This window comes from Ambystoma mexicanum, chromosome 9, assembly GCF_040938575.1.
Source record: "Ambystoma mexicanum isolate Mex_15411 chromosome 9, UKY_AmexF1_1, whole genome shotgun sequence".
Taxonomy (NCBI): Eukaryota; Metazoa; Chordata; class Amphibia; order Caudata; family Ambystomatidae; genus Ambystoma; species Ambystoma mexicanum.
This window is the reverse complement of record NC_090931.1, coordinates 77,247,952-77,275,473: the sequence shown is the minus strand read 5'-3', so window position 1 is coordinate 77,275,473 and position 27,522 is coordinate 77,247,952. Positions and strand designations below refer to the sequence as shown.

At 45.2% G+C, this 27,522-nt stretch overlaps 1 protein-coding gene across 7 annotated transcripts in view; it reads left to right on the top strand.

Annotated features, from left to right (window-relative positions):
* The window catches only part of ST3GAL4 (ST3 beta-galactoside alpha-2,3-sialyltransferase 4), an 866,978-nt gene extending 847,689 nt beyond the window's left edge, over window positions 1-19,289 (top strand). For all 7 annotated transcript variants that reach the window (XM_069614189.1, XM_069614186.1, XM_069614187.1 and 4 more), the window contains 2 exons: window positions 16,189-16,332; window positions 17,123-19,289. In XM_069614189.1, coding sequence (XP_069470290.1) covers window positions 16,189-16,332; window positions 17,123-17,209 — 231 coding nt within the window. In that variant the 3' untranslated portion in view covers window positions 17,210-19,289. The remainder of the gene's footprint in view (window positions 1-16,188; window positions 16,333-17,122) is intronic.
* The last annotated feature ends 8,233 nt before the right edge of the window (window positions 19,290-27,522 follow it).

Here is a 27,522-nt window from a genome sequence, read left to right as displayed (position 1 = left end):
TGGTCAAAACCTGTACAAAATAAATCCAGTCTTTCTCCAATTCCCCCATGTTCATTGGTCAAAGTTATCTTAACTACCATTTTCAGCTTGTGTGTACAGCACATGACATGACCACATAGCTACACATTCACTTACAAGCATAATTCATTACAAGTCCCAGCTGGCCTGAGACCTAACCCTGAATGTAATTGCACATGGTTTGCACAAATACTTCAAACAACATGAGGAGAGGATGAATAAACAGGTCCCCTTTGAACTGGCGATAACCGTCTCGCCCACCCCGACTTAGTGGTGTCTTCAGAACACTCCAATCTAAACGACTACAAATTCAACACGCATGGCCTCTGGTCACATCCTGAGAAAACAATCGACAATTAAGCGTCACTTCACCCCAAGTTTTATTGTTGGTCAAAAGCAAATGGCCAGATCCCTCTGAACAATAAATAACAAGCTCCTGTACACTTAAAAAGATTGCATCTTCCTTCTGTGATACTGCCAAGCCATAAACACCCTGGCCGTCTGGTTGGCTGACCAATCTGCTCAGTTAATTATGACCTCTCCTTCGGCCTCCAACCCTGCAAAACCAGCTTCTCCCAGTCGATTAGAATTCTCCTCGCAACCCTGACTGCAGAGTTTAACCAATTTATGAAAAGAGCCCACTACATGTAGATTTGTAAATTCCCTATTTATGGATGTCGGTGTGCATGCATGTTTAATAACTACTGTGTCTTTGTGACAGTGTGTTTTTCCTGACAAGTCTCCTTCCTTGCATGCGCATTATGAAACTCCTTGATGCCCATCTTCTAGGCACTTCATAGCACCCCATATCTAGATTGAGTTTATATTTAATTGGCGATTTTGACATTTATCTTGCTGCGCACGTGCACATTTATCAACTTAAACACAAAGTAACACTTAAATTAGCACCCATCTCTTTCACATGAACTACACTGGATACATATAAAATTGCAGCATCGCGCCAACTTCACCGCACCCCCGGTCACAGATTTGGCACACACAACGTGAACCCTTCTTCCTCATTGGGACCTTTCCTGACCACTCAACAGAGGTCACGTCACCACCTTACAATGCTTGCTATATGCAAACACGAGGTGGCTCCCTGCTGGCTCCTGCATGGCTTTCTTCCTCCTTTCTCCACGTCCTCTTGACCGAGGTCCTTCTGGAATGCCCTGGCTTCTCTCTCCCAAGTTCGAACTTCCCGGGCTTCACCTGCTTGGTGAACACAACTCCCTAATGCAAGTCAGTCTTTGTTGTTTGAGTCCGAGCTGGGTCTTTCTTCTCTTTCCCTGTACTATTCTTAATTACTCCATAGTTCCCACTCTGAAGAGCATTACACCACTCTTCTCAGTGTATTTGTGTTGGGTTCTAATATTGGAAGTTGTATTACAATAGCACACAATTGTCTGTTCAGGTTGCGTCTTCTGAGGGGTTCATAGGAAAGTGGGGCAGGGAGTTCCTTCACGGAACTGGAGTCCTGGCCCCAAAAGGAGTCTCTCCCTGTGAGAATCCCACAGACTGCCACCCCTAGGGAGAATGTTGCATAGCAGACTTACCTGCCTAGCATCATAGGGAAGTGACAAGATCATGTGACTCGTCACAATAGCTATCACAATATCCTGATATACAATGTGTCTCATACGCATGCAGTGTACTTTGCCTCCTCCTCTAATGTTTAAATTGTAATGTACTCTTTCACCAAGTGCTCAATAAACAGTTTAATTTTAAAATAAACACATCTTACAAGTGAAAATCCTTTCCAACCCAGTATTCTGGGACTATAGCTTTCTCATACTGGAATATTGACTTTAGGCCTTAATTAATACATTGTTGGTTCTTATGGACTGGTAGAAATTGGTCTCTGGAAATTGAGGTATAAAAATAATCCTACAACTTGCCTATGGCTAAATAGCATTGTCCTAGACCTCCACAGAAGCACTTTGAAGAGATTTCTTATTAAAATTGAAATGAGCATTTTAGGTGTTTTACTTGCATTTTACTTTCTGAAAAAGAAGTGTTAATTTATCATTGTTCTTTTCATTTTAAAAAAGAAGATGCCAGAAGAGCAGAGATGCAACAAGCACAACTGCAGCTGCTGTCTTTTTTTTCACAGCATGTCAACCATTTTCTAATGGGCCAGAGAATATTTGTCTCAGCACTGCTCTTCCTATATTTTTCCCCAAAGATGTTGCAGTCACGTTTTGCATACAGTTGACAAATAGCAAAACAAGTGACCTCTGACCAACATTGTTTTTTTTTTTATAAATGGAGAAACTCTGTCCATTTCATGTGAATTTATTAATAAATATGAAAACAATTCTGCACAGTTCTTCTCAATGTACAAAAATGTAGATAACCATAATGGTTTATATAACAAAGGCATAAAAGGTACACAAGTACATGTTTACTCTCCAACATCCTCTCCTTGCAAAACTAACCCTCTACTCACAAACCTACCCCCCTCTACTCAATCACACCCATTCACATTCACACATATAATTCAACACAAAGCAATCAAACCTCACATTACCAACAATAGAAGTCAGTGATAAATCCTGCCTGGCATTTACTTTCTATTTGACTTGCAATGCTCAACAAATTAATCCCACCTATTGGGGACTAAAGTCCACCTGTCACGAAAGCCAGTCCAAAATGTTTAAAACTTGGCCAACTTGAGTTGCGGCTAGGTCAATTCAATTTCATTGGGACCTCCGCCTTCATCGGAGCCACAACAATTATTTTCATGCAAGAAAAGGTTCTGTAAAAAGGGAATTAAAAAAGAAATACAAATTTCAAAACGAAAACCGCATAATGAAGGCAAGGGTGTCAAAAAATTACATCTTTTGTAACATCCATCCTGGTGTATGCAAGTGAACTCCTGCATACCCTGTCCTTTAATAAACTTGAATACAATTTTATTTTTATTTTTAACGCCAGTCACCCACTCTGATGGACTCTCACATGAGTAATACCACCGTAAGACTTAATTTGTAGGCTTGATCCATCTAACACCCGAGATAGATCTGAAAAACCTTTGGGGTTTTCCCCGATCTACTCCATGGGGATCCTCTTCTCAGGTGGCCATGGAATGGCCATCGCTGTTGGATCCAGACCCTGGGGATGGACAAGCGAGGGAGGATCACCTGGGTGAGAGGTCCTGCGGGGGGAGCGCCCGATGGCGAGACATAGTATCCCCCTTTTTCTAACACCCTCTATCTGACATTTCCTCTGCATTCATGGGCTACTATGAATCCTGCCCAGTTACACCCCCTCCCCAATTTCAACATGTACCAAGATGAAAAGGAGGCTTACGAGAACAGGAACAAGTGAATTAAACATATTGCCCCGTTATTTACTGCACTAGGATTATCCCCCTATTTTTGACATTAAGTTACCCAAATTACTCACAATCTAAAGGGAACACTACAATTCCCATAATTCCCGTTCACCACTGAGTTACCCATGTACTGAGAAGAAGAAGAGACAATTAAGAGACGGGTACCTCTATAGACAACATGGGAGGAAAAACAAGGGAAACCGACCTTAGAGAACATCAGTGTCCGCTAATAGAGTTTGGCAGGGTTAGGCAACTACTCTCACATGACTCCAATTGATTTTCCCACCAAGTATAAAAGGAGCAGCCAAAAGACACGCTTCGAACAACCTGGGAATGCTGGAAGGACTTTGAAGACCAGGAGGAGAAAACAGCAGCTGGGAGAACCCTGGAGAGCCTGGAGGAGCACAGACTGCCAAAACACTGAGCCTGTAGGTAAAAGGGAGGCCGGAGTGTAGCGGGGGAGCTGTGTTTCCAAGTAGCCAAACCAGGGACAATAGGAGTTTGCTAGCAGTGTTCAAACTAGTGTCCGTGCCCTGGGTGAGTTAGTAAAGCCCAGGTGTCTGAGGGGCAGGTGGTGACATCCTGATCGCGGCAACATCCCATTAAAGAACCTTATGCTCCCGAGATCGCCAAAATGCCGCAGCAGGGAGCTAGCAAAGTGGGAGCAAAACAGGAATAATGCATTGTGGGACTTGGAGTTCAAAATTTGGGGGAACTGAAAATTAGAGAATTGTTTTTGAGAAGCTGAGTGAGGCTGAGTACGAGAAGGAACAGCTCTTCCAAGGCTGAGGTGAACCAGGCTGTGGATGGTGGAAGGCCAATAGGCTGATCGACAGTTTAGAGGATCAAGAGAAAACCAGGCAATATTTCAATGCTTTTGGGAGGCTGTGAGCATTGGAAGAACAAAGCCAAGTGAGAGGAGGAAAGAAACCTTCAAGTTGCCAGAAAGCAGCCCTCGATTTTAGGGTGAACGGCAGAGTTGGGGAGGAGCTGAGGAGGCCTTAACGGCCTTGAGCTGCCGGAAAAAGATTAAAGAAATCCCATTAACACAACGATAGTTATCGAAGGGATAAAAAGTCTGGTTGATGTTAAAAGAAAGTGACTAATTTGAAAGTTGAAGGTTGCGCGTGTGCCGATAAAACGCAAATGAAGAGAACAATTGATGAAAAGAAAGGCTACAAAGTAATAAAGTGGTCCTGCGAGGCAAAGAGGTTTGAAAGATATTGCAGAAGAGATCAATGGAAAGAAAGTGAACGTTTTATAGAAAGAAAGTTGAAAAAGAGGAAAGTGAAATATATGATCTGTGAATATGCCAAAAGGGCAAAATATAAGTACTCCTACGTCCCGTCCCTTTCCTCCATACTTTTGGGACATTCCGTCCTGTGAGACGGGACCGGAGCACTTTTTGTAAAAAAGCATCAAATTGAAAAATGTGTCCTTTTTCTCTTTTTACGCGGGGTACCGCATGCGGCCGTAACCCCGCCCTCCTTAGCTCTGCCCCGCGCATCGCCCTTCCTTCAGTCCTTTGTTCGCCGCGCGGTCGGGGCTGGACACACTAGCATCACCAGGAAGACCTTTTTTCTTTCCCGTTGTCCTTCTCTCCTGTTCTGGTTCTACGGTCACATAGTCCTCCGTCTATGCTGGAGCATCTGGGATCTGCCACTTGTTCTTCTTGCGAGCGTCGCTTTGCTAGGGCAGATGCCCATTCTCTTTGCTTGGAGTGTCTGGGACCAAATCACCGTTGGGACTCTAGAAAGTTGAAAAAGAGGAAAGTGAAATATATGATCTGTGAATATGCCAAAAAGGCAAAATATAAGTACTCCTACGTCCCGTTCCCTTTCCTCCATACTTTTGGGACATTCCGTCCTGTGAGACGGGACCGGAGCACTTTTTGTAAAAAAGCATAAAATTGAAAAATGTGTCCTTTTTCTCTTTTTACGCGGGGTACCGCATGCGGCCGTAACCCCGCCCTCCTTAGCTCTGCCCCGCGCATCGCCCTTCAGTCCTTTTTTCGCCGCGCGGTCGGGGCTGGACGCACTAGCATCACCAGGAAGACCTTTTTTCTTTCCCGTTGTCCTTCTCTCCTGTTCTGGTTCTACGGTCACATAGTCCTCCGTCTATGCTGGAGCGTCTGGGATTTGCCACTTGTTCTTCTTGCGAGCGTCGCTTCGCTAGGGCAGATCCCCATTCTCTTTGCTTGGAGTGTCTGGGACCGAATCACCGTTGGGGCTCTAGTTTCTTCTGTGACTCCCTTTCGGTCTGGGCACTTCAATGTCATCTTCGTCGGTGGAAGGAGATCTTTCAGAAGATTCCTCCACGGCATTTCCAACTCTTCATGGACAGTAAGAAGAGACGCCCGGTAAGTTCTTTACCTTTCAGGGCACCCTGGTCGGGGAGCTCCTTCCCGGGGTCCTCCAGGTCCGGGAAGGGATTCAAAAGCTCTGCTACCGAGGTTATCCCTGAGGTGCCTCGCAGGCCTAGTAGGCATACCTGGGTTTTCTCCGAGGGTTTCTGCGAGGGGCCTGCCTATACCGGATCACAATCCGAGGTTCACCTATCAGGTGCTAATAGCCAGCATATTTCGTACTGAGGCGTCGGGTACTGGAGTTTGCTCCGAAGTCTCCTTGTCTGGTGCTTCCCACACAGACACCGAGGTGTGTCCTGAGGCCTCTGTTGAGGCTTTCTGTACCGAACCACGGTTCGAGGCCCCTCACAAGGGAGCTATTAAGACCGGACTCTGTTCCGAGATTCCTCTTAACGAGGCTAAGGTGTGTACCAGCAGAACTGAGAGGCTTGTAAAGGTCTTATCTTTGAGGTGGATTCCTCAAATTTTCATGTGCTTGCGAAGGAGCAGGTTCTGTTGAGGAGACACAGGGAGAGGTCGTCGACCGTAACTCCTTTGTTGCCGAGGTTCCTCCTTTGGAGGCTAATTCAAGGGGCAGGATGTCCAGTAAACATCCAAGGCCCCATAGTACCGGCTCTGCCGGGGATCCTTGTGACAAGGCTAAAATTTCAGTCAAGTCCCCTGACCCACCTGTGGAGTCAACTGCCTCATCTACACATGTGATGCAGTTCTCCTCAGATGTTCACAAAATGGTGGGCGTTCCTGCATGGTCTACGGCGGCCCTTTTGGATTCTTCCCTGACACTCAATGTCGGCGGATGCTGGGAACCTTCATTTTTGGTGGACAACCTTATCCACGCAACAGTGTGAATCCGTTTTGCCCTTCCGGCGTGTTTGGATGCACTACCACATTCGGTCTCGCTTCCTCCTACATCTGCCCCATTGGACTATGTAGACCCGGTTGGTGGCGGGCCCTCTTGGCAGCCCTCCTCTCTACGTTCATGGGGTTATGTTCCTCATGAGAGGCCTCTGCCCACTCCGGCTCCTAAGGCCACGGCAGATGATGCCTTATTTGGGAAATTTCATAGTCTGATGAACTCTGATCCCATGAGGGAGTATTTTAAGGGCCTCTTTAGGGAAATCTGCACTCAGACACCGTTGCCTGCCCCAACAGTTCCTGTCATGGCACCTGTCGCCCGGGCGATTGCACTTCCTCTGCCGCCCGGCCTTCCTCCGGCTCTGCCTCCTTTGTCAAGGTGGACAAGTCTTCAGCAGAGCGTGATGTCAATCTGACGCCTGTTGCGTCGCAGTCGGGGGATCCGGATGCTCTAGTCAACCTTTTGGCAGATGAGGACAGTGAGGACCAGCCCCGCTCTGTATGAGCATTTCACGACCGGGTACTGGACATGTCACTCCTTGACATACCTGAGGCACCCGCTCCGCAGGAAGGGGTGCTGACCTTGTCTCCACCAGAGCGCAACGGCCTGTTCCTTCAGAGGGATGTCCTGGCCGAGGCCTGCAAGGTATGGGATAAACCCCACACCAGGCTGTAAATAAATTAATTGACGCCAGTTACAGGCTTTACACCTCCGAGGAAGCAGCCTTGGCGTCATGCCCGCTCCCGTCCTCGACGGTGGAAGCGGCCGCCACTCTGCAATATAAGCAGGCCTCTGCGACTTCGGCAGCTGCGGCTCAAGTTCTATCCAAGGAGGACAAATTGCTTGATTCCTTGGGCAAGAACATTTTTGCCAATTCGGCGCTGCAATTGCATCAGGCCAACGCAGAGCTCATCCTGGCGGCGGCGAATATGAAACTGTGGAGAGATTTGGCTGACTTCCAGGAGTTCATTCCTGTCGACAGGTTAGAAGACTTTAAAGGCAGCTTGTTAGACACCAGAGTGTTGGTGCAGGATATGCTGGAGGCTGCTGCGCATCATGTTGACACCTCGGCTTGTGGCCTCATATTGGGGTTGGACACCTCTCGTCAGGCTTGGCTTCGTGCAACAAAGTTTTTGAAGGAGGTCCAAGATAGGGTTCTGGACCTGCCTTTTGATGGCAAAAAGTTGTTTCATTCTTCAATGGATGACGTGCTCACCAAGACTAAGGCGAGCACGCAAACTGCCAACTCTCTGTCGCTGATCATGAAGGCCCCAGTCAAAGGTCAGAGATCTGGGTCCCTATCTCGATCCTCTTCAGGCTTTAGAGGGTTCCAAGATCGCAGGTCCCGCAGGACTGAACCTCTGCCAGGTAACTCCCGCCAGAGGCAGCCATGTGGCCGGTTTTTCGCTCGGTCGTCAGCCTCTTCTTCAGGGATAGGTAGTCTCTCGACCGAAAAGTCTGCAAAATATTTTTTGGCGCTCGCACGAGACTCCGGTGGGAGGACGAATCTCGTCTCATCTGGAGGCGTGGCAAACCGTCACCAACGACTTGTGGGTTTTGTCCATCACTCGGGCGGGCTTCCGCTTGCCCCTCCCCATCCCTCTTACCTCACCTTTCAATCTTTCAATCCTCCCTTTCAGAAGTCGGGGGCACCCTCCCTCAGAGCCGAGGTCCAGAAGCTTCTAGATCTTACGCGCGCACGAAAGAAGGGTCCATTACTACAAAGAAACAGAGCTTTCGTGAAAAAAATGTGAAAAAGAAAAAAAGAAAGGACGCTGTGTCATTTTTGACCATCCACCTACACATAGTGTGAAACAGAAGCGATGAAAATTTGGTACGCACATAAACAGCTGCGACATTGCAATTGTGTGAGCACAAAGACCCGATTCCAAGCACAGTAAAAGGCGAAATTAGTTCTCAGATGTCCTAATTATTATAGATTGGACAACAGATCAGAAGATCTATTACGGGTGAATGAAATTAAGTTTCCTGATTGTACTGCTGTGTCCTGAAGATGGCCTAACAAGTCAATTGAGTGACAACACTTAAGAGGGTGTAGTACATGCAAGAAGGGCAGAAACATGTCGACCAGTTAGGGATCCAAAAATGTTCTTTTCCCCATCTCTTTTTGACATAACCAAATGATAGTTGTGTTATAAAAGAATATCAAAATCAAATAACTCCATTGTTGTATGAAAGTGATGTGAGTTGAATACTAAGTACATGTTTTTTACAATGTTTTTAAAAAGAAAAATAAAGAGAATTGTCACTAAAATACTTTTGAAATAGAAGTGTGTCAAAGTGTAATATAGGTGATTAATTTACTGAATGATTCAGTAGATTCCGATCATCCTGCCCGGTTTCCACTAAAAGGACAACTAGAGAGGGGTAGTCAATCTGTCTTTCCTGTTTTTCCTATTCTTCAACTCTCCCCAGAGTACAGATTTGACCCCCCGTTATCAAACAAAAGGGGAGTACCCAATTAATTGTTTACCATGTTTGTCGCCATCCATGTACATTGGTGCCTCTGTCTCAATACCAATCAGCCTCTCTCCTGGCCAGGTATTTTTTCAGATCGTACCCAAGATAAAACAATTAGCTCAATTAGGTCGGGAGGATAGCTCAGCAGCAGCGTGCTTGCCTTGGAAGCAACACAGAGCAACATGTGTTCGATTCCCGGGTCCGCGCTTAGAAACTTCTGGGTATTAAGCGCGTTATAAATAACGTATCATATCATAACATATACCAGAATGCACCAGAATCCTCATAAAGGTGGGATGGATCGTGGCTCCCAGGGACTATACGTTCCACAATGCACCTTTGCTGAACGGACAGGACCTGGCGTGGAACAGGGAGAATGGACTGGCTACCAAAATGGAAATGAAACAGACTTTCCCCTGCAGAAGTTGAATAGGGAATCAAAAACCTCTCAAACTGGCTATAGGGGAGCAGTGTTGCAGCAGCAGGGGAGCTGGAACAAGCAGTGCGTTGCCCAGCATTAGGGGGTGGGGAGGCAGGAAACCCTCCCCAAAACCTTTGTAGGAAAATACTTACTGGCTTCAAGAGGGCAACAGCAAACAAAAGATCCCTGGGGCAGGGCTAGAAGTCTTTTTGAAGACTTCAGGGGCAATTCTGGTCAAGGGGATCGAGTAGCCAGTGCAAGCAAAGGGAGGCTTCTAGCTTGGAAAGGAAGGGCTATAAAAAAGCCATCAGTGTCTGTTGAGGGTGAGGTGTGAATGGGTGATGTCGAAGAGAAGGTGCAGAGGGACCCACAGACCAAAGAGGAGGGTGGAGCACCTGGAGGAAGACTTGTGTTTTCAGAGAGAGAGGGTAACGTGTTGAGGTTGAGAAAGGGGTACCAATTGGGCATGAGTCATGGATTGGTTGGTAGTGATTTTGAATGGTGGGTTCCTACTTGGTAGGTTGAGTTTATTTTTTATTTTATTTTTATTAGCATTAAAATTGAGTTATGTTAACCGATAAGAAAACTTACAACAGCATAAGAAGGGGAAGGAGAATGAAAAAAAAGGAAAAGAAAATGTAAAGTTTTTTTACAGATTCCACTCTCCGGCAGAACCTCCATCAGGAATTTCACCACTGCAAGTACATGGGAGATTTATTTTCCAGACATCAAAAAAGGCCACCATATTTTCTTGTCCACCAATGCAAAGTCCAAGGCTAGACAGAATACCATCAGATGGAAAAGTGACTCCTCTTTCACAGGAGCCAGGCAATGGCGACACAAGTTTTCCTCAGATTGGCCTCCAGTTGCTCTGATTTCGTTGGTTGGCTGTAGATTCAATCGAGTCAGCAGAAAGAAATCCCTGGCCCTTTTGTCAGGGACCTGTTTCAAGTAATTACAGGGAGTATTACGTATACAGACTTCTGGATGGAAGTGTGCAACTAGTTTGTAGCATCCTGCTTGCTCTTGGGTTTGTATCCAGTCATACTCCTGGGTTTTCCTCTTTTCTCGCTCACAGTCAGACAGCAGTTGGTCCAAAGAGCTGCCAATATCGACCAAGAAAGACAGGGTCGATGCGCACCATATCGCCAAAGTCGGGTTTGAGCCAGACCGCATCTCTTTGTGGACCATTTCCAAAATTGCTGGCCGAGGAAGGTCATGACACTTCTTGAACAAAGCCAGTCTGTTCCAAATAACTGTATGTTTTTAAAGGATTAAGACTCAGCTCTTTCCGAATGATGGCTATTGGCATGGAGAGGGGGGTGACACAGTACTTTTTTTCCAAAACCCCCCTTCGAGCAAGTTCCAAAGGGAGTCTGGGAGGTTGAACAGAGCATCCGCCCGAATGTTAGGACTGGTACCATGTTGGCTTTAAAGTACTTCAGTACCGGGACGATCGGGAAGCGGCTGAACTTCCTGTAGAGAGCCGATACCTGGGTGGTGAGCTGTTTCATCTTTGTTTGAAGGTAGGTAGATATTGGTGCCTCTATTAAGGAATTGCTCAGTCACACCCCTAGATATTTAAAGGACTGCACCTTATCAATTTTTTCGCCATCAATGTACCATGAGTGACGGCTCAGACCCTTCATTCCGTGGCCGAACGTCAGGATTTTGGTTTTCTCCAGGTCATTATTACAGATGTACCGATGTAAAGTGTCGAGTTGTCTTTGCTGACCAACAGGGGTTTGGTTGATCAGCACGACATCATCCACATAGAGCAGGCGTGGTAGCTGAACTCCACCAATCTTGGGGGGGAAATGACCTTGTCTCCACAACGGCTTCTGGGAGATCCTCCAGAAAGAAGTTAAAAGGCGCTGGGGCCAAGGGACATCCCTGCTTTACTCCTCAAAAAGTTCTTATTTCATTCGAGAGCATGCCGGCTTTGTTTAGCCTTACTCGTAGCGTGGTGTTGGAGTGCATTGCTAAGATGGGGTGGAGTATAGGCATCGGGCAGTTCTTCATTGCCAGCTTAGACCATAACTTGCCACGGTTAATCAGGTCAAAAGCCTGTACTAAGTCTATAAACACCATGTAGATCTTTGGTTTAGCGGGGCCTAGGTTTCCCTTCAAGGGTTGGAGTAGGGGGGTGTTTATAGATGTGCCCAGGCCCCTAACAAAACCAGTTAGAAAAATGTCTAAGGAGCCAGACTCTCTACACCACCCGTTGAACTGCTCCAATACAATCGAGCTGTAGAGCTTGCCGATGACATAAAAGAAAGAGATGAGACAGAAGTTCTTAGGTTTACTCCAGTCCCCCTTCTTATGGATGGGAACAATTATTGCTCTCGTCCAGGAGGTTGGCAAGTGATGGGACAAGGTTATTTGCTCAAACAGGATCCAGATGAATGTGGCCCAGTCATCGGGGAACTCCTTCAACATACGGTTCAACAGACCGTCAGGCACCGGTGCTCTAGAATTCTTTACTTTAATTCTTCATGAGACGTTGTTTGGACTGGTCGACGAGACCCAAGAATCCAGACCTTTAGTGAGCCTGAGCGGATCAACCGTTCCACCAACTGACGTGTACTATTCGCGGAAATGAATGATCCAGGGGTCTTCGCCTATGGGGTTGATTTGGTCTGCTCTCAACGCCAAGTTGTCTTCCTTGATTAAAGACCAGAATCTATTTGGGTCTTTACCTCCCAAAGCAGATAGCATCGCCTCGGCGTCCCGCTGGTAACGTAAATGTCTTGAGGTGCAGAGCCAGCTTTTATAGTCAGTCTTCGCAGATTTGGCAGTTAAGTAATCTTCTGGTAAACCTGAATTTTTAGATCTCTGTGCGGTTTTCCTTGCCACTTTTATTCGGGCCACCAGTTCGGGGTCGAATGCGTGTTTGTAGTATTCAGTTCTTACTCCCTGCCGAGAGTGCCGATGGAATTTTTCCAATAGAGGAGAGTAGTCGACCGTTGCTCCAGTCCGGATCTGTTCAGCTGACAATGATTGAATCTCAATGGATGAGAGTTTCAGACGCAAGCCCCTGTTATGTGTCCAGGTCTATTGGGTAATGCTCACGGGTCATAAAATGTGTTGGGGACCATTCCAATTGGAGAAAGTGGTGGTAACTGTGCTGAGTTTTAATGACTTGGAATTGCTCGACCAGCGGTAAAAAAACGCTTTGATACATAAATGTAATCAATAGTTGATGCCATGTCCTGGTTCTCCCACGTAGGCTGAGATGGCATATCGCCTATGCAGTTACTGTTCAAAACGTGCATGTCACAGGAGTCCATAAGATTACTCCATAGGTTTCGTCTGACATGGCGTGAGTCATCTAGATTCCAGTCTTGGTCTTGTCCAGTTTTTAAGAAGTCTGAGATATTGAGATACCCACATAAGATGACGTGGGCTGGCCCTGGATTCGTAGAGATGCCATCCAAAGTTTTGGAGATCTGTTCTATAAACTCTCCATCTCTCATCAAGGCGGGATTCGGATATACATTGATCAATCTGACGTACTTTAGATTGTTGTCACCTCGCCGTGTCGCCTGTGTCTCCCATCCAATTGTAGACACTTGGGTGAGCAGATTCTTATTTGAGGAGCTTAGCAGTTTAAAAGGGCTGCCGGATCTAACTGCAGTCAGGAGACCTGCATAGGGGTGTCCCGTATTCTTTTTCTTGGCAGGGTTAATTATGACTTCAAACCTGTCTATGCCCGGGGTCTACCTCATCCAGGTCTCGTGTAGGCAGATCAGGTCGTAGTCTCCCAAGTTTACATCTGTGGGATTTGTCAAGTGGGTAAAACCCTGGGTGTTCCATGAATCAATTTTAACTTGATTTTCGGAGTAGTAGATATGGTAGTTGGCAGATCACTGAAGTGACCGGGCGAAGGGGAAGGGGTTGTTGTCATTGGGTTGCTACAGAGTTTTTCGGGCCGGCCCATTTGACAGGTCGTGTAGAAGATAGTGTTTCAAAGGACACAGATATTTTAACAGGAGGGCCAGATGGACCTCTGCCCACTCCCAGCGGGTCCTTTTAATTTGAATCCCTCGCTGGCTGAGGTGGGCCCTGTTGCAGTGGATCAAAATTGGCCGTTGGTGTAGTCATTTCTGTCCTTCACGAGAATAGGTATTTCTCGATTAGCCTCCGCCCAAGAAATCCTTTGCATCCCTCTATCTCTTTTCGATTCCTCATAAAGACGGGGAGGTAGCTCAGAGGTTGTACCTGCCTCTCTAGTAAACTGAGGAGAGGCAGTCAACACCTTGTCCTTGACCCCTTCCATTCGATTCAGCGACGTTTGGTAGTACACTTCACCAGATTTTACAGCCGTCAAGTCGAACCCAAACATCAACAGGCTTTCTGAAGCCTACATCAACATATTTTTTCACCACCGGTGACGTGATGTGGAGGAACACGGCATCAAGACGTCTGTCTTCACAGAACTCAATCGCAGTCAAATCAGAGGAGCATAACTGTCTCAGATTAGGGATTGAATAGAGGAGGTCCGAAATCGTTCTCCGGTTCAGAATAATCAAGTGGTTCCGATCCAGAGTTTTTTCCAGTTTGAGAGTTTGCTTGAAGGCGATTTTGTTCCCAGACCTGTCTGGTCGAGAGCCATACGTTTTCCTTAGTCCCTGAGGGCACTGACCCTCCCACGGTGTCTTTAGCTGGTTGATCAATTTGATTCCTGGAAACTGGAGCGATTCGAACTGCTACTCGAAGTGGAAGGTTGTGCCATCAGGATGGCTCGCTGACATTTTTCGTCCATGGTCATAAAAATAGGAGAGCCAGGGCCTAGCTCAGGGGTCCATTCCTCACTAGGTCTCGTGACGGTGTTAGGCTCAGCCTCGAGGCGAGTCGTAGGGAGAGCGAGCTGTGTATTTTTGGAAAGGACACTTCCAACAAATGGACCGCGAGGGTCGGGATCGACAGGCAGTTGTCGAGGTGCAGGCTTCAGGACAGTAGGATGTGATTAAGTAGAGTGGTTGGATGTAATTCTGTAGGAATAGCGACAGGAGGATTGAGAATAGGAGAGAAGGGGTAACAGAAAGTGAGAAGCAAGAGTGGGAAGGAAATTAAAGGCATGGTACTGTTGGAAGGTGTGAGATTTGGAGGGAAGCGGATAAGATCAGAATAGAGTTGGTGGGTGAGACCAGGAAAGATTCGTTGGAGGGGGTTGGTGGGTGAGGTCAGTGATGAGAAAAGTGAGAGAGATTAGAGTGACCAGGGAGTGGGTATAGGGAGAGAGGAACAATAGGTTGGAGGGTGGAGAAGGGGCGAGCGGTGAGACCCGGAGACGGAGTGTGGAGGGAGTGCGAGACAGATGGAGAAGAGGCTGACCGAGAGAGTGGTCGGGTGAGTGAGGAAAATGTTATGAGACTGCCATTGAGAGGATAAGGGTGCCAGGGCAAACAGACTACACCTAGGCCCCATAGGAGGACGCCTCTGGGGGAGTCTGAAACATAAGGCCATGGCCTTTAGGACCTTCCTATTTATAGAGATATAACAGATGATAGGGTTGCCCTGCCCTGTCGCGATTAAAATTAAAACCACAGTACAACCAGTGGAAGTAGGAAGATCGGACTAGGGAGGTGGGGGCCCCATCAAAGGTTGAGGAAAAGGTATATAGGGATCCCACATATTGCAGTTATATTGAAATCCTATTTTTTTTATAATACAGACTGGAAACATTAGTTTTGCCTTGTGAGTCGCTGAGAAACGTGTCACACTAGTGAAAAGGAATATCATTTGTCACCACAATAACTACTATTTGAGAAGTCAAGCTCTGAAGGGACTGGTATGCTCTTCCAAGAGCTTTGGTTTTTAGGAGCATGCTTAGAAGATGTTTATTTGAAATACAAATACGTTATCTAGCCTGTTTATATTTTTTTTAATTGTGCTTCATTTAAGGGTTTAGGGTGATTTGACCAAATTCATTTGGTTGAAGAAGAATTCATCAAATTTTGTCTTATTTTTTTAATTACAGATTCATTTTGCTGCATATGTATATGCGGCGGGATCCCTGCAGCCCCCCTTATTTCACCCTACATTATTTCCCTAATATTAGTCCCAAATAGTGGGACGAATTCTCCTTCGGCCAAATATGCTGTGCAGTATTCTGCCGACCCCCATGTGAGGCACCATACTCTAAGCAACAAGTGCCATGTCTGGTTGCAATTACTTTGTCCTCCGTTGATTTTCAAATTTATTCAAAATTAGCTAATGCCTTCTTATGGCTTTGCCACTTCCTTTCTATTCTTTTATGTGCCCCGGGTGAACACTGTACTGACAGGAGCACAGAAGGCACATAGGGAATAGAATGACCAGTTCATTACTGAGCATGTCAACAATTAAACCGGTCGCTGGTACAATGGGCAGAAGAAACTGCCTCTGCAGGATGTCTCCACGTTTCTTTGATTTATGGCCTTAACTCTTCATATTAGGTGAGCCTCAGAGAATCATTTTGTCTGTCTTCCCCTATCTGCCACGATTGGGAAATATGCAATAAGAATATTGAAATCATGCAAAACCCCTTTGAGACATTAAGCAATGGGAGTTGTTGCTGTATTATTTCGATGGAAGGGTGTGATTGTTTTGGAATCCGCGGACTCCAAATTTGCTATGCATTCCGTGACTGATGGGCTATTGTGTTATACGTAACATTAACACTATTGTCTATTTCTCCCCTCTTTGGTATTCTTTTTCCTGTGCAGAAACCAACGAGTGGTTTGCTGGCGATCACCTTTGCCCTTCACTTCTGTGATGTGGTCCACATTGCAGGATTTGGCTACCCTGAACTCTCCAATAAGAAGATGCCCATACACTACTATGAGAAAGCAACACTAAAGTCCATGGCGGTGAGTTCCTCTGCTCTGCTAACCTTTTGCCTGCTTCTTCATCCCCATCAGCACAGCTGATTGACGCAAGGACTGTCAGAGATGCTGATACAAGCCCATTATTCTGTAATCCTCCGTCTGCCATGACAAAACAAGATTCCACAACCGCAGTGGCCAGTAGTCCCTTCACCTAACTGAGCTCTTAGTCTAGAAACAACCTGTGTGGGTGGATGTCACAAAATGATTACAACCAGCATGCCCTGATATTCCTAGGACACTGTGACTGACAGAAACAACATAATAATGAGTGCACATAGTGTAGCAGAGACTACAAATAAATCCCTTCTGGTAGTCTAACCAGTGTTATCATCACCCAAACTGGTGTTTCCTATTTTATGACCATTGAAAGGATGAACAACTGAGTTGGCCTTTGAGCAATAATGCATTGTAATCTCAGATTACCTTTCACTACATGATGTTTTCTCCTAGAGACCATATTAGTCGCCAAGTATGTTTTTTTGTTAAGTTTTAGAAGAGGTCTCAAAGTGACATGGTCCTTAATCTTGTAAGATTTGAACCTACGAGATTTCTACTTGGAATCCATTTATTTATGCTTACATCTTTAATAACTGCTGTTGGGTCTCGTTTGGAGCTTGTTTGGCTGATTTTGCGTCATTGTCGAACAACCCAGGCTTTGTGTCCCTAAATTTGATGGACAGAGTTTGAGGCATTGCACATTAATATAGTGTGCAAATGCTCATGTTATTAATGCACAAAACTGATCTTTGTTTTTTTTGTCCCCTCCTTCTAGGTTTCAGATCACAACATTAGTCACGAAACACAGACTATAAAAAGGTTACTTGATGCTGGGATTATCAAGAACCTCACTCGCTTTTGAGGAAGTAACTCTGCTTTTGCTCAGAACGTTTTGAAATGGGCCTTGGATTCCTCCTTTGGATGGCCTGCAGGTCACAGACTGCCACTTTGCCATCAAATCCTAGTGGGCACTTTCAGGGGTTTCTGCAATGTTGGTGGCTGGCAGCCACAACAAGGACTGTCCTGGACCTCAGCTGACCAGGTAGTGGTGTCCAGGCTGTCTAAAAGCAGTTACTGTAAGAGCAGTTACTGTGTACACAAGCTGTGCCATGACATAACATGAATTCTAGGAGGCTGCTATCTTTGATGGTGTAAGGGAGCAGCATTCCCATTAATCCCCCGTTTCAGGGGTTGGACCCAGAGAGAGACGGGCATCTTTTTTGATTTATTTTTTTAATTCAAAGTTCTGATTTATATGTTGCTGGTCCGGGTTCTTATTAAATGAAGGAGAAGGAAAGGTAGCGTCTGGTTTACTGCCTTTTATCCACTGATAAGTTGGCTTCACTGGAATGTTCACCCTGAGCTGTACTTGTCAAGCAGTCATTCATACCTTATGAAGATGGAGAAAATGTGAAAGTGGATGTTGGACATTTCACTCTTCATATGCTACACTTGCCAATATACGAAAGCATTGATCTTGACAAAACATTGTAGTGGTTTGGATACAAACTGGAAAAATGTGTTATTGGCTTGGGGTGTGACCGTTGATGGATGCATAGATCGGCGGCTTGATTTTGGGAAAACCAAGATGTTCGAGACTTTCAAGAAGGAACCTTTTTCAGTCGGGGTTCATGCCACAGTATTGTCCTTGGATGGAATTTTGAAAAGGAATTGTTAGCAGGCTCTGGGAACATCGGCCATAACCTATTGAACTGGAGAAAGTTGTCCCAAGTGAAGTGCCCTGTCGGGTGAATTGGTGAGACAGAGGCTTGAGTCAAACACCTTCCTTCACTCTGTTGGTGATTTGAGGAGTTTTCGAGATTCCCTTAAACGTAATTCATGGAGGAAGAAACTGCTCATGTTGCCAATACTTAAAAATGTTTCTTTTATGACCGGTCAGTTAATTTATAAAATGTCATCTTCTGTCCATTGCCTTCGTACTTGCCAAATTGTCTCTTATGGGCACATTTAAGAATTAAGGCCTTCCTCTGAAAGAGTACAGGTGGGTTAACCTATGAAGACTGTGGCTCTTGACTCGGCGCATGTTTCTAAAAATAAGTGTTTCCAATCAAAACGTAAGTGGCAGATTCCGTAATGGCTAGGTTCAGATGCCAAGTTTTGACTCAGACGATGGGCTGTCTAAGAGAGCCTTAATCAGTGGTAGCCGGGGGAGCAATAAAGGGGAACAATGTTAGTTCAAACGATTATTACTGATCTTGGTGCCAGAAATGAAGTAGTCTCATACTGCGCCTGCCCCTGGAAGATTCAGGGAACAAGACAACATAAAAACTGGACGAGGCAGTAGGGGGTGTGACACTAGTTGTTGTGGAGTCAATATTCAGTGGACAGCAGTTAACCAGAAGTGGCGAGCAGCTTCAAATGATAGGCAGGTTGTTTTGGGACAAAGGTGATGTAATTGAGAGATTTTAACTTTTTTTTCCTAATTTTAACGATCTCAACAGCCCCTTCCATACAGTCTTGTATCACCCTCTAGGAAAAGCGTCTACTGATTGAAAATGTTTTCCTGGGGAAATCCTAGAAAGGTTTTGTTTGTTTCCAATTTTGTCCATTCGTTCTAAATGACCTGTTGTTGTTGTTGGATAAAGTAAATGTTGAACTCTGTTGTATGTCTCATTGCTAATTAAGTTAACAGATTAATTTAAAATGTTATTTATCGGAAAGCTAAGATATGACTGTGAGCCAGTATTAATTTGTATTTAAAAAAAAATGATTTTGCATACTTGATAGAATACATTTCAGGCTAATGGTGTCTCTTATGGGCAAGTGTGAAGATCATCATCAAAGAAACTGAAAGCAAAAGCAGTGTGTACTTTGGGTCAGTTCCTAGAGCCCTGGAAGGGAAGTCTCATCAATTTGTAAACTGTTACAAATCCCTCATTAAACATTCCTCCCCTCTTTCATGTGGGTTTTCTAGATCATAAGGGTATATGTTTAATACGTTTTTGATTTGTCTGAAATTGCTCTTTCCTCCTTTACCAAAATCAGAAAACAGCTCCTGTTAAAGTGAATTACTATACAAACATTTTTAATAGAAATCTACAGGTTTATCAAAAAGTTGTTTAATTATATTACTTTATACATTAAAAGCAATTTTGATATTTGTTGTTGGCCGTCTGCCAAGAGTTCTCTCCCCTCAAAAGGATCTCCTTCTGGACTATTTGAGTGACACTCTTGTGAGCCGATGCCAGCCAATGTTGTTGTTTGCTTAAGGGTCCCCATACTGTCTTAGGTTGTCTGTGATAATGGAAGCCATTCCATAGAAGAAGTCTAGTTTTTCCATGAGACTATCTCAGATGTGAACCCACAACATACTCTGTCTATTGGTTTGATAGGGTGATGTTCACCCGATCTCTAGATTTAAGATCTGTAGAAGGGGCAACAAAGTGAATTTGTCAAAGGTACTCTGGTACCCAGATGTTCTCAACAAAGGACTTTAAAATTGAATCTTGCTTTGCTATAGCACTGATTACAATATTTTTGCCACTTCCTTAAAAACTGCAGAGTTCAGGGTAGTGACGGAGGCTTTGCATGTTCTTGATCCCGATCTTTTGACTTCTAATATGATTTATACAAATGTCAGGGTTAAAATAATATGAGCCCAAAACCATATGCTGATCATGCAACATGCAGACCCTCTTGATGTTAGAGGTGTACAACATTGCTGACTCTTAATATTTATACTCTCCTTTAGGGAAAATGTGTTACTTTAAAAAATTGTCCATGAACCAAATAATTGAATGACACTTTCCCAGCTGACGTTCAGTAAATAGTTTTCATTACAATTTTCAGTGATGTCACATATGTAGTATCCAATCAGTACCCCCTGCCTCACACATAATACTTTATCTGCACTCTCCTCCGACACTGCCACAATCTACTCCGTATTCCTCTCCACTGCCTGTTCTCGGTCCACCAAACTAATCCAAACACGTCTTGTTCATTGTTAGGCAAGAATTGATGGAGTTACCCTGTGGGAGACTACACGACCCTTGTCCTCTTGGTATTAGGTAACCCACCTATTGCTATATGTCTGTACTACACAAATTGGTAGTTGACTGAGCAGCCAGTCTTATCTCAAGAGGGGTACATGTGAGCTGTAGAGCTGTAGCAATGAAATCCACCAATACAAGTAGCCAAGTAACACGTATACTCAAGGTTTGTAGTTAAAAATATTTATTTATTTGACAATCATTTTTAAATGAGCATTCTTTAAAAAGGGCAATATATACAGCAATCAGATATGCTTCAAAATACTTGTTCAGAATTCACACAAAGCTAGTAGACCATCTTTAGAGCTGCTTCTTACACACTTCCTATACCCTTAGGTGACTTCACTAACTAGGACAGTAATGGCATTTATGTATTACTAGTACACTTTGTAAATTATGAGGTTGGCAGAAAGGAATTGTTAAAGGAAGTAAAAAGGATTAAACAGGTTCTCAAAGCATGTGAGCACTTTAAATTTTCCAATGAAATATAAATAAAAACCTTTCCCAGCAATATTAGTTTAAAACCAATGCATTACCTATGAGGGGCAGTAAGAATCAAAATCAAGTGGATTAGAAGAGTCTGCAGGGAGCCAGGACAGCCAAAGTCTATTGAGCTGGGGCACTTCTTAGATAGGAAAAGGCTTGCACAAAGTTAGAGAGTTTGTTGTGGATAAATCACTGTAGGGTCACAAGCTGTTACACTTGCGAAAGTGAGAGCTGAGGTCAACTCTAGAAAAAGAAGCTACTGCAAGTCTCATCTGAGAAGAATAAGCTACAGACAGAGGTAAGTACCCCACGTCAGAACAGTACCTTTGGTTAGCAGAAGAGGGTCCAGCCGGCTCCTGCCTAGTTGCAGTAATGCAGATCCTGTGTTCCGCGGTCTCAGTCGTGCGGACAAGAGGGAGGACTTCTGGGGACTCCTGCGGCAGCAATTTGATGGCTCTTTTCGGATCAGCAGCACTTTACGGTTTCAGAGCTTGGTAAACAGCACCACCGTGGATCTTGAACACCGGTTGGGCTTACTTCACTCTTTGAGTCATGCTCTCTGATGAGGTGACTCGTGCTCTGGTTGTCCTGCTTATGGAGGTTCCTGGGTAGACTTCTGGAGCTTTTGGTCGGCTTACAGACGTTGCACTCGACTATGGATTTCTCGACTCCTGGCACTCGGTTCCTGCAGCAGCAAAGAAGTACAGCCAGTCGAGGAAGGTCTTCCAGCTGAGTTTGTTCTCTGGGTTAGTTGGTCCCACTAATCCAAGGGAAGAAGTCGATCAGAAAAAGGAGTTTCAGCACAGCAGCAGGGCTTCACCGGGCAGTTCAACGGTCCAGGAGGATGCAGCAAGCTTCCTTCACGGTTTCTTTGTCACGTTATTCTTCCCAGTTGTCAACTCTGCTTCTAGTCCCAAAACCCTCGCCTTTTAAGCAGGTTTCTCCCATCATACACAGCCTAGCTGTCACTCAAATAGCAGGGTGGCTGTCCTGCAAGGGCAGGCAGCCAGCCAATCAGTTCTAGGTGCATTCAGGTTTCCCTAGAGACAAAGGACGGGGGAGCTTTGGGCACCTCCCTCACTTTCTGCCCTTCCAGACACGCTGGAGCCAGAGGCTGGTTTGAGTACTGAAACCCGCCAAAGACAAAGTGAACAAAGGGCTCAAACCTGGTTTTGGTGCACAGAGTAAAACCCAAGAAAGACCTCACAAACAGAAAAGGGCGAAAAAAGATGACCGGGGCCATTTTGCCAAAATGGTCACCCATGGGTGCTATACTCTGCTGAGGATTCAGCCTTCGGTAGAAAAGCACAATGGTAGGAACATTAAACCACTCCCACCAGCCATTTAAAGTAGTGAGAGTAACATAAAAAATGTTACATGAGTAAGTAGGAAATGGGTCTACTAAGTAACCCCCCAGCACTCCACATAAGATGGTGTGTGCTGGACCTACAAAGAGAAAAGGTAAGTAAAGTCAATTTCACTTTACTATTCTTGGGAACTGTAGTTCACCCAAGAAAAGGTATTTAAACCTTAATAGAAATCTAAAGGATTTCTCTGTGACACTGCATTGAAGGTGCTCTGCGTCACCATACAAAAAGTAGATGCCTGTGGAGTTTGTCGGACTCCAAAAACAAAGAAACACATAATCCAAACCAGGTCACAACACATGAGAGAGTGAGAAAAAGGGCACATTCACTGCAGGGTTAAAATTAAAAAGTCCCAAAGTCCAGCAAAAGAGTTATGGGTCTCTAAGGTGGGAGGAATTAAGAAAAATGAAAATTCTCCCTAACATTCATATTTGGGAGAAAGTGGCTTTTATATCCAAGCCCGTCTTGCTCTGCCTGTACCATGCTTCAATTGGTTTTTCCTCATCTGCTCTCTCGGGCCTGTCTTGTCCTGCTCTTTCTGGGACTTTGTTAGAAGTTTTGAAATTTCCCGTAATTCCAGCACCCCTTTTTTTCTTTCTTTTTTTTAATCGGCATCTGTTCCATCCTATCAATTTTTCCTTTGTCTTGACTCCGGTGCGGCGTTCTTGGCGCTGGTTGGGAAGGCCTGGTAGCTGTAGTCCTGCAAAAGAAATCTGGCCAGAAAAGAGGCTGACACACATTGTGGAAGGGACATGCTTTCATGCCACATTAAACACTGAGGCGTGTCGGGTACTGGGGCCATCGCAAAACTCCCTCAACCCACCTTTGAGGTAGGTTAGGCTCTGAAAACCCGTTGTAGGATGCCTACCCATGGTTGAGAGGAGTTTTGCTCTCCTCGGACATGACCCTGTCGCATTGAATAAAATATGGGATTTGCTATCAAATATTTGTTTCCCCAACCTATACTCCGTGTCACATTGTCATTCTTACTCTACCTGGTTGAACAGCCTATTTCAAAAGATACTTTTTCATTCAAATTTGTGAACTGTCACACTGCTGTTTTCCTCTGAAGATCAGGCGCGCACACTCTCACCCACCCTACATGTCACCAACCATCACCTCAGATCATTTTCTTCCTTTTTGCGGTCTGATTCTACTAATCTTGTGCCGTCTATCAGAGGACAATGTTGCTTTCTATGGTGGCAGGCAAAACGCCATGTTCCTCTGTCCCATCTCTTTTTCAACACTATTACCATGTACACCAAAATCGCCTGTAGATGAGCAACACAGGACCTGTGCTGCTTGCTCTGTGGTTCCGGTCTGCTCAGCAAAATAATAGCACCGATGTCTCTTAGAACAGTCGCATTATTCTGTTATCCTTATGCGAAAATTGAACACTTTGAAGCAGTTATAATCAAAGGGAAATACTCTGGGCTGCCTTACACTCCATCATTTTGAAGTGCATTTCTACATTACAGAATGAGTGAAATTAAATGCAAGAGTCCCGAAACTGCCATACCGGACCGCTAGGATCCTACCCTCTGTATGTTTAGAGCAGCACACATACTTCTGTTTCATCCTTGTTTGGCCTCTTCAGTGAGGTGCTGCTTAATCCCTTCCAGGATTTTTCAGCCATCCCCTCCTGATTATGAAAGGAGGTCTCCTTGATTATTCCTAAAATATGAGTCTTCTCCTAAGCCACCAACTTTACGGAAGTCTTTTGAATCCATAAGATTAGTGGAATCCTTTTTTGAGCGCTTGCCTGTCCATTTCCAATCTGGCAGTATCACTTCTTAGAATAGGGTGGCTAAGGGATATGCTGCATCCCATGACTTTGATTTCTTTTTGTACAGCTCTAATAGAAGCTACCCCGCTTTCGCTAATGTTTGTCTAATTCGAATGGATTGTGTCCTCCCACAGATTCCTCATCTTAGATATATCCTTACCTTCAGCTTGCTGCTTCGGAAACATGTTTTCTTCTTTCCACCAGAGAGCGCTCCCCTCGAGGTCGTGGCGTCGATGTCCCTCGGCGGCACCCTTCGAACACCGACGTCATGGCCTGTATAAGAGCCTCGAGCACGCCCGCTGGCTTCAGTTGCGTTTTTCCGTTAGCTTCGCTTCGGATCGTTTCAAACTGCGCTTCAATCTTTTGTGAAGAAAGCTGTCGTCTTCCTTGAACCCTTCCACACCGAAGACGGGATTTAAAAAATGTCTGAAATGTGGAAAGAAAATGTCTCTGATCCACATAAAAATTGTCTTTGGTGCCTCGGTTCCGACCACCGAATTGAAGACTGTGATTCGCGCCAGTCGACCTATAAAGCCTTGAAAGAACGCAGAGGTAAACTGGCGATGGGGGAGGGTTCATCGAAGTCTACTTCGAAAGGGAAAGACTCAGCTGAGTCTTCGAAAAAGTATCGTAAAAAGCATAGGTCAAGGAGTAGATCATCCAAAAAGACAAAGAAAAGACGGCATCAATCTCCCTCATCCTCCTCGACGTCATCGGAGGAAGTGATAGCATGCCCATCAAAGCATGACTCCCCGAGTAAATGGGAAGCCTTTCGAGTTTCCATGCTAAAGGTTTTTGAGAACGCAGCCCAGACCCCCTCAAAAAAGGCTTAAGAAGACCATGCCCCTACTCATGAAAAACTTGACAGAGGGAGGTCCAAAACAAGAAAAGCTGATAAAAAGTCGTTGAGGGTGTCATCGAGGGACTCTTCTTGATCACCTCATGAAAAAGACCTTTCGGTACATAAATCGAAGGTAGAGGGAAACAAAATGGCGTCAAAACATACGCCATCGAAGTCGACATCAGCGCCATTGAAGACTTCGAAGGCCCTCGAGTTGAAAATTCCACGAAGGAAGCTACGTCTAGTTCACGTTGATAATTTCAAAAGCTCCTGGTTATGTCATCAGCGCCATCGACGTTTACCTCGACGCCCAAGCCTTTTATAAGGGAAAAACCCACATTACCAGAAAAGGTTTTTCAACCTGCGATTAGACATGAATTTTTCAGGACCATGCTATCTATCTATGGGGGAGAATCATCAGAAGAGGAAGAAGTCACCTCTGCTGGTGTTAATTTGGCACAAGATCTATTTCAGAGGAATTCATTAATCCGCAATCAAAAATTGAAGATCTACACAAATGTTTACAGACTGCAAGTGGTCGGGACACTTCTCCAGAGTAGGAATTTTACAAGCCATACCCATCAGAGCAGGCTGATGCGGGTTACAAAAAACTCAAGAATAGAGTTACAGAATTTATGGGGTGGGGTAAAAGCAGAAGTTCACCAGTCTGTCAAGAAGATGACATGACTGATATACTATCAGGAACTCCTCAACAGGACCCCATTCTCCCTTTTCACATTGCCTTGCAGAGAAGGGTTAATTATGTATGGGAAGACCCTGCAGCCATACCGGCAGTAAATAAAAAAATTGTGTCAATATATAGACCTTGCAATTCTGATCCGGATTACCTGAGCAAACCCGCAACTCCAGAAAGTCTGGTAGTACAAGCAGCCACTTCCACAAGAAATGCTGCATACCCTACAATCCCTCCAGATAGGGACGATAAAAAGGTAGATGCATGGTCTAGGAAGATTTTTACATCTGGCAGTATGGCTTTGAAGTCTACTAATGTAACCTGTACCTTGGCAAGGTTCACATATACCCTGTGGGACTGCATGTCAGCGGCAGCTGAACACATCCCAGAAAGTGAAGAGCGTGGTGGCTTCCTAGCCATTATAAGGGATCGAATGGAGGCTTTGGGAGAATGCCTTCAATCCGGTTTGGACACAACTGACAGTATCAGTAGGTCCATGGCAACTAGCACGGTGCTACGTAGATTTGCGTGGCTAAGAAAGACTGGTTTTGCTCCGGATGTGCAATCCAGGCTTCTTAATATGCACTTTGACGGCTCGAGGTTGTTTGCCAGCAAAGCGGATGAAAGTTTGGAGAAGCTGCAGACCTCCAAAGCAACGGCAAAATCCCTGTGCTGCTATAAGACAACCTCAGCAACGCCCCTACACAGGCTCATCTTCCTGGAGGGGTCGTCCTTTTCGTTATTAGTCCTCAATTGGAAGAGGAAGAGGGCAGGCCAGTCAGAGGGGTCAAAGAAAATGTCCTCGGGGGCGAGGAAAGGGAGCTAGATCTGCCCCAGCAGCGGCATCTGTCCCTTCAGCCGCTGCCGCAAAACCACTCTGAGGTTTTGACCCAAAAGACCCCGGTGGGAGACAGAATCTCACAACATCTAGAAGAATGGCAAGGCATTACTTCAGATGCTTGAGCGCTGGAAACAGTATCCCAAGGTTACTGCCTTCATTTTCTAAAGAAACCTCAGCATGACCCCCCAGGATACAACTCTGTCAAACTTCCGGATCCGCTCCTGTTGCAGGAATTCTTAACCCTGCTACAGAAAGGTGCAATAGAACATGTACCTGTAGCGGAGAGGAACAAGGGTTGGTATTCCCCATATTTCCTCATTCCAAAGAAGGACGGGGGACCGAGACCCATTTTGGACTTGAGAAATTTGAACAAGTTCCTAAGGAAGGACAAGTTCAAGATGGTCCCACTTTCTCAGATCCTTCAGGCTCTCCAACTCTAGGATTCGTTGGTATCATTGGACCTTCAGGATGCTTACTTTCATGTGCCAATCCATCTCAAGCACAGAAAGTACCGAAGGTTTGTGATCGGCAATTCTCACTATCAGCTTCGAGTTCTGCCATTCGGGCTATCCTCCGCCCCAAGAGTTTTCACCAAGTTGATGGTGGTGGTGGCAGCGAGTCTCTGGAGACGGGGGATACATGTCTACCCCTATCTGGACAATTGGATGATCAGAGCAAGCCCAGGATCATCTGTCCAAGACTTGTTACTTCCTTCACAAACTAGGGTTTTCTCTGAATTTAAAAAAGTCAAACATGATACCATCACAGAAACTCCAGTTTATCGGAGCAGTCCTGGATACTTGCTTGGGCAAAGCCTCGCCTCCTGAAGAGAGAGCTCACCACATTCTGCAGATGGTAACAAAATTCCAGAATGCTCAGTATCTTCCGGCCTTTGATTTTCTCAGGTTGCTCGGTCTGATGGCATCCTGCATTTTTCTGGTGCCAGAAGCCAGATTGAGAATGAGATCCCTTCAATGGACTCTCAGAACTCAATGGTCTCAATTCTCAGGGGAAATGTCAGATCTGTTGCAGGTTCCAGCCAAAGTAGCACAGCATCTACAATGGTGGGCTTGCAGACATCATATCCTCAGAGGAGAATCTTTTTGGCAACCATGACCGGAGATAACAGTAGTGACGGACGCCTCACTCA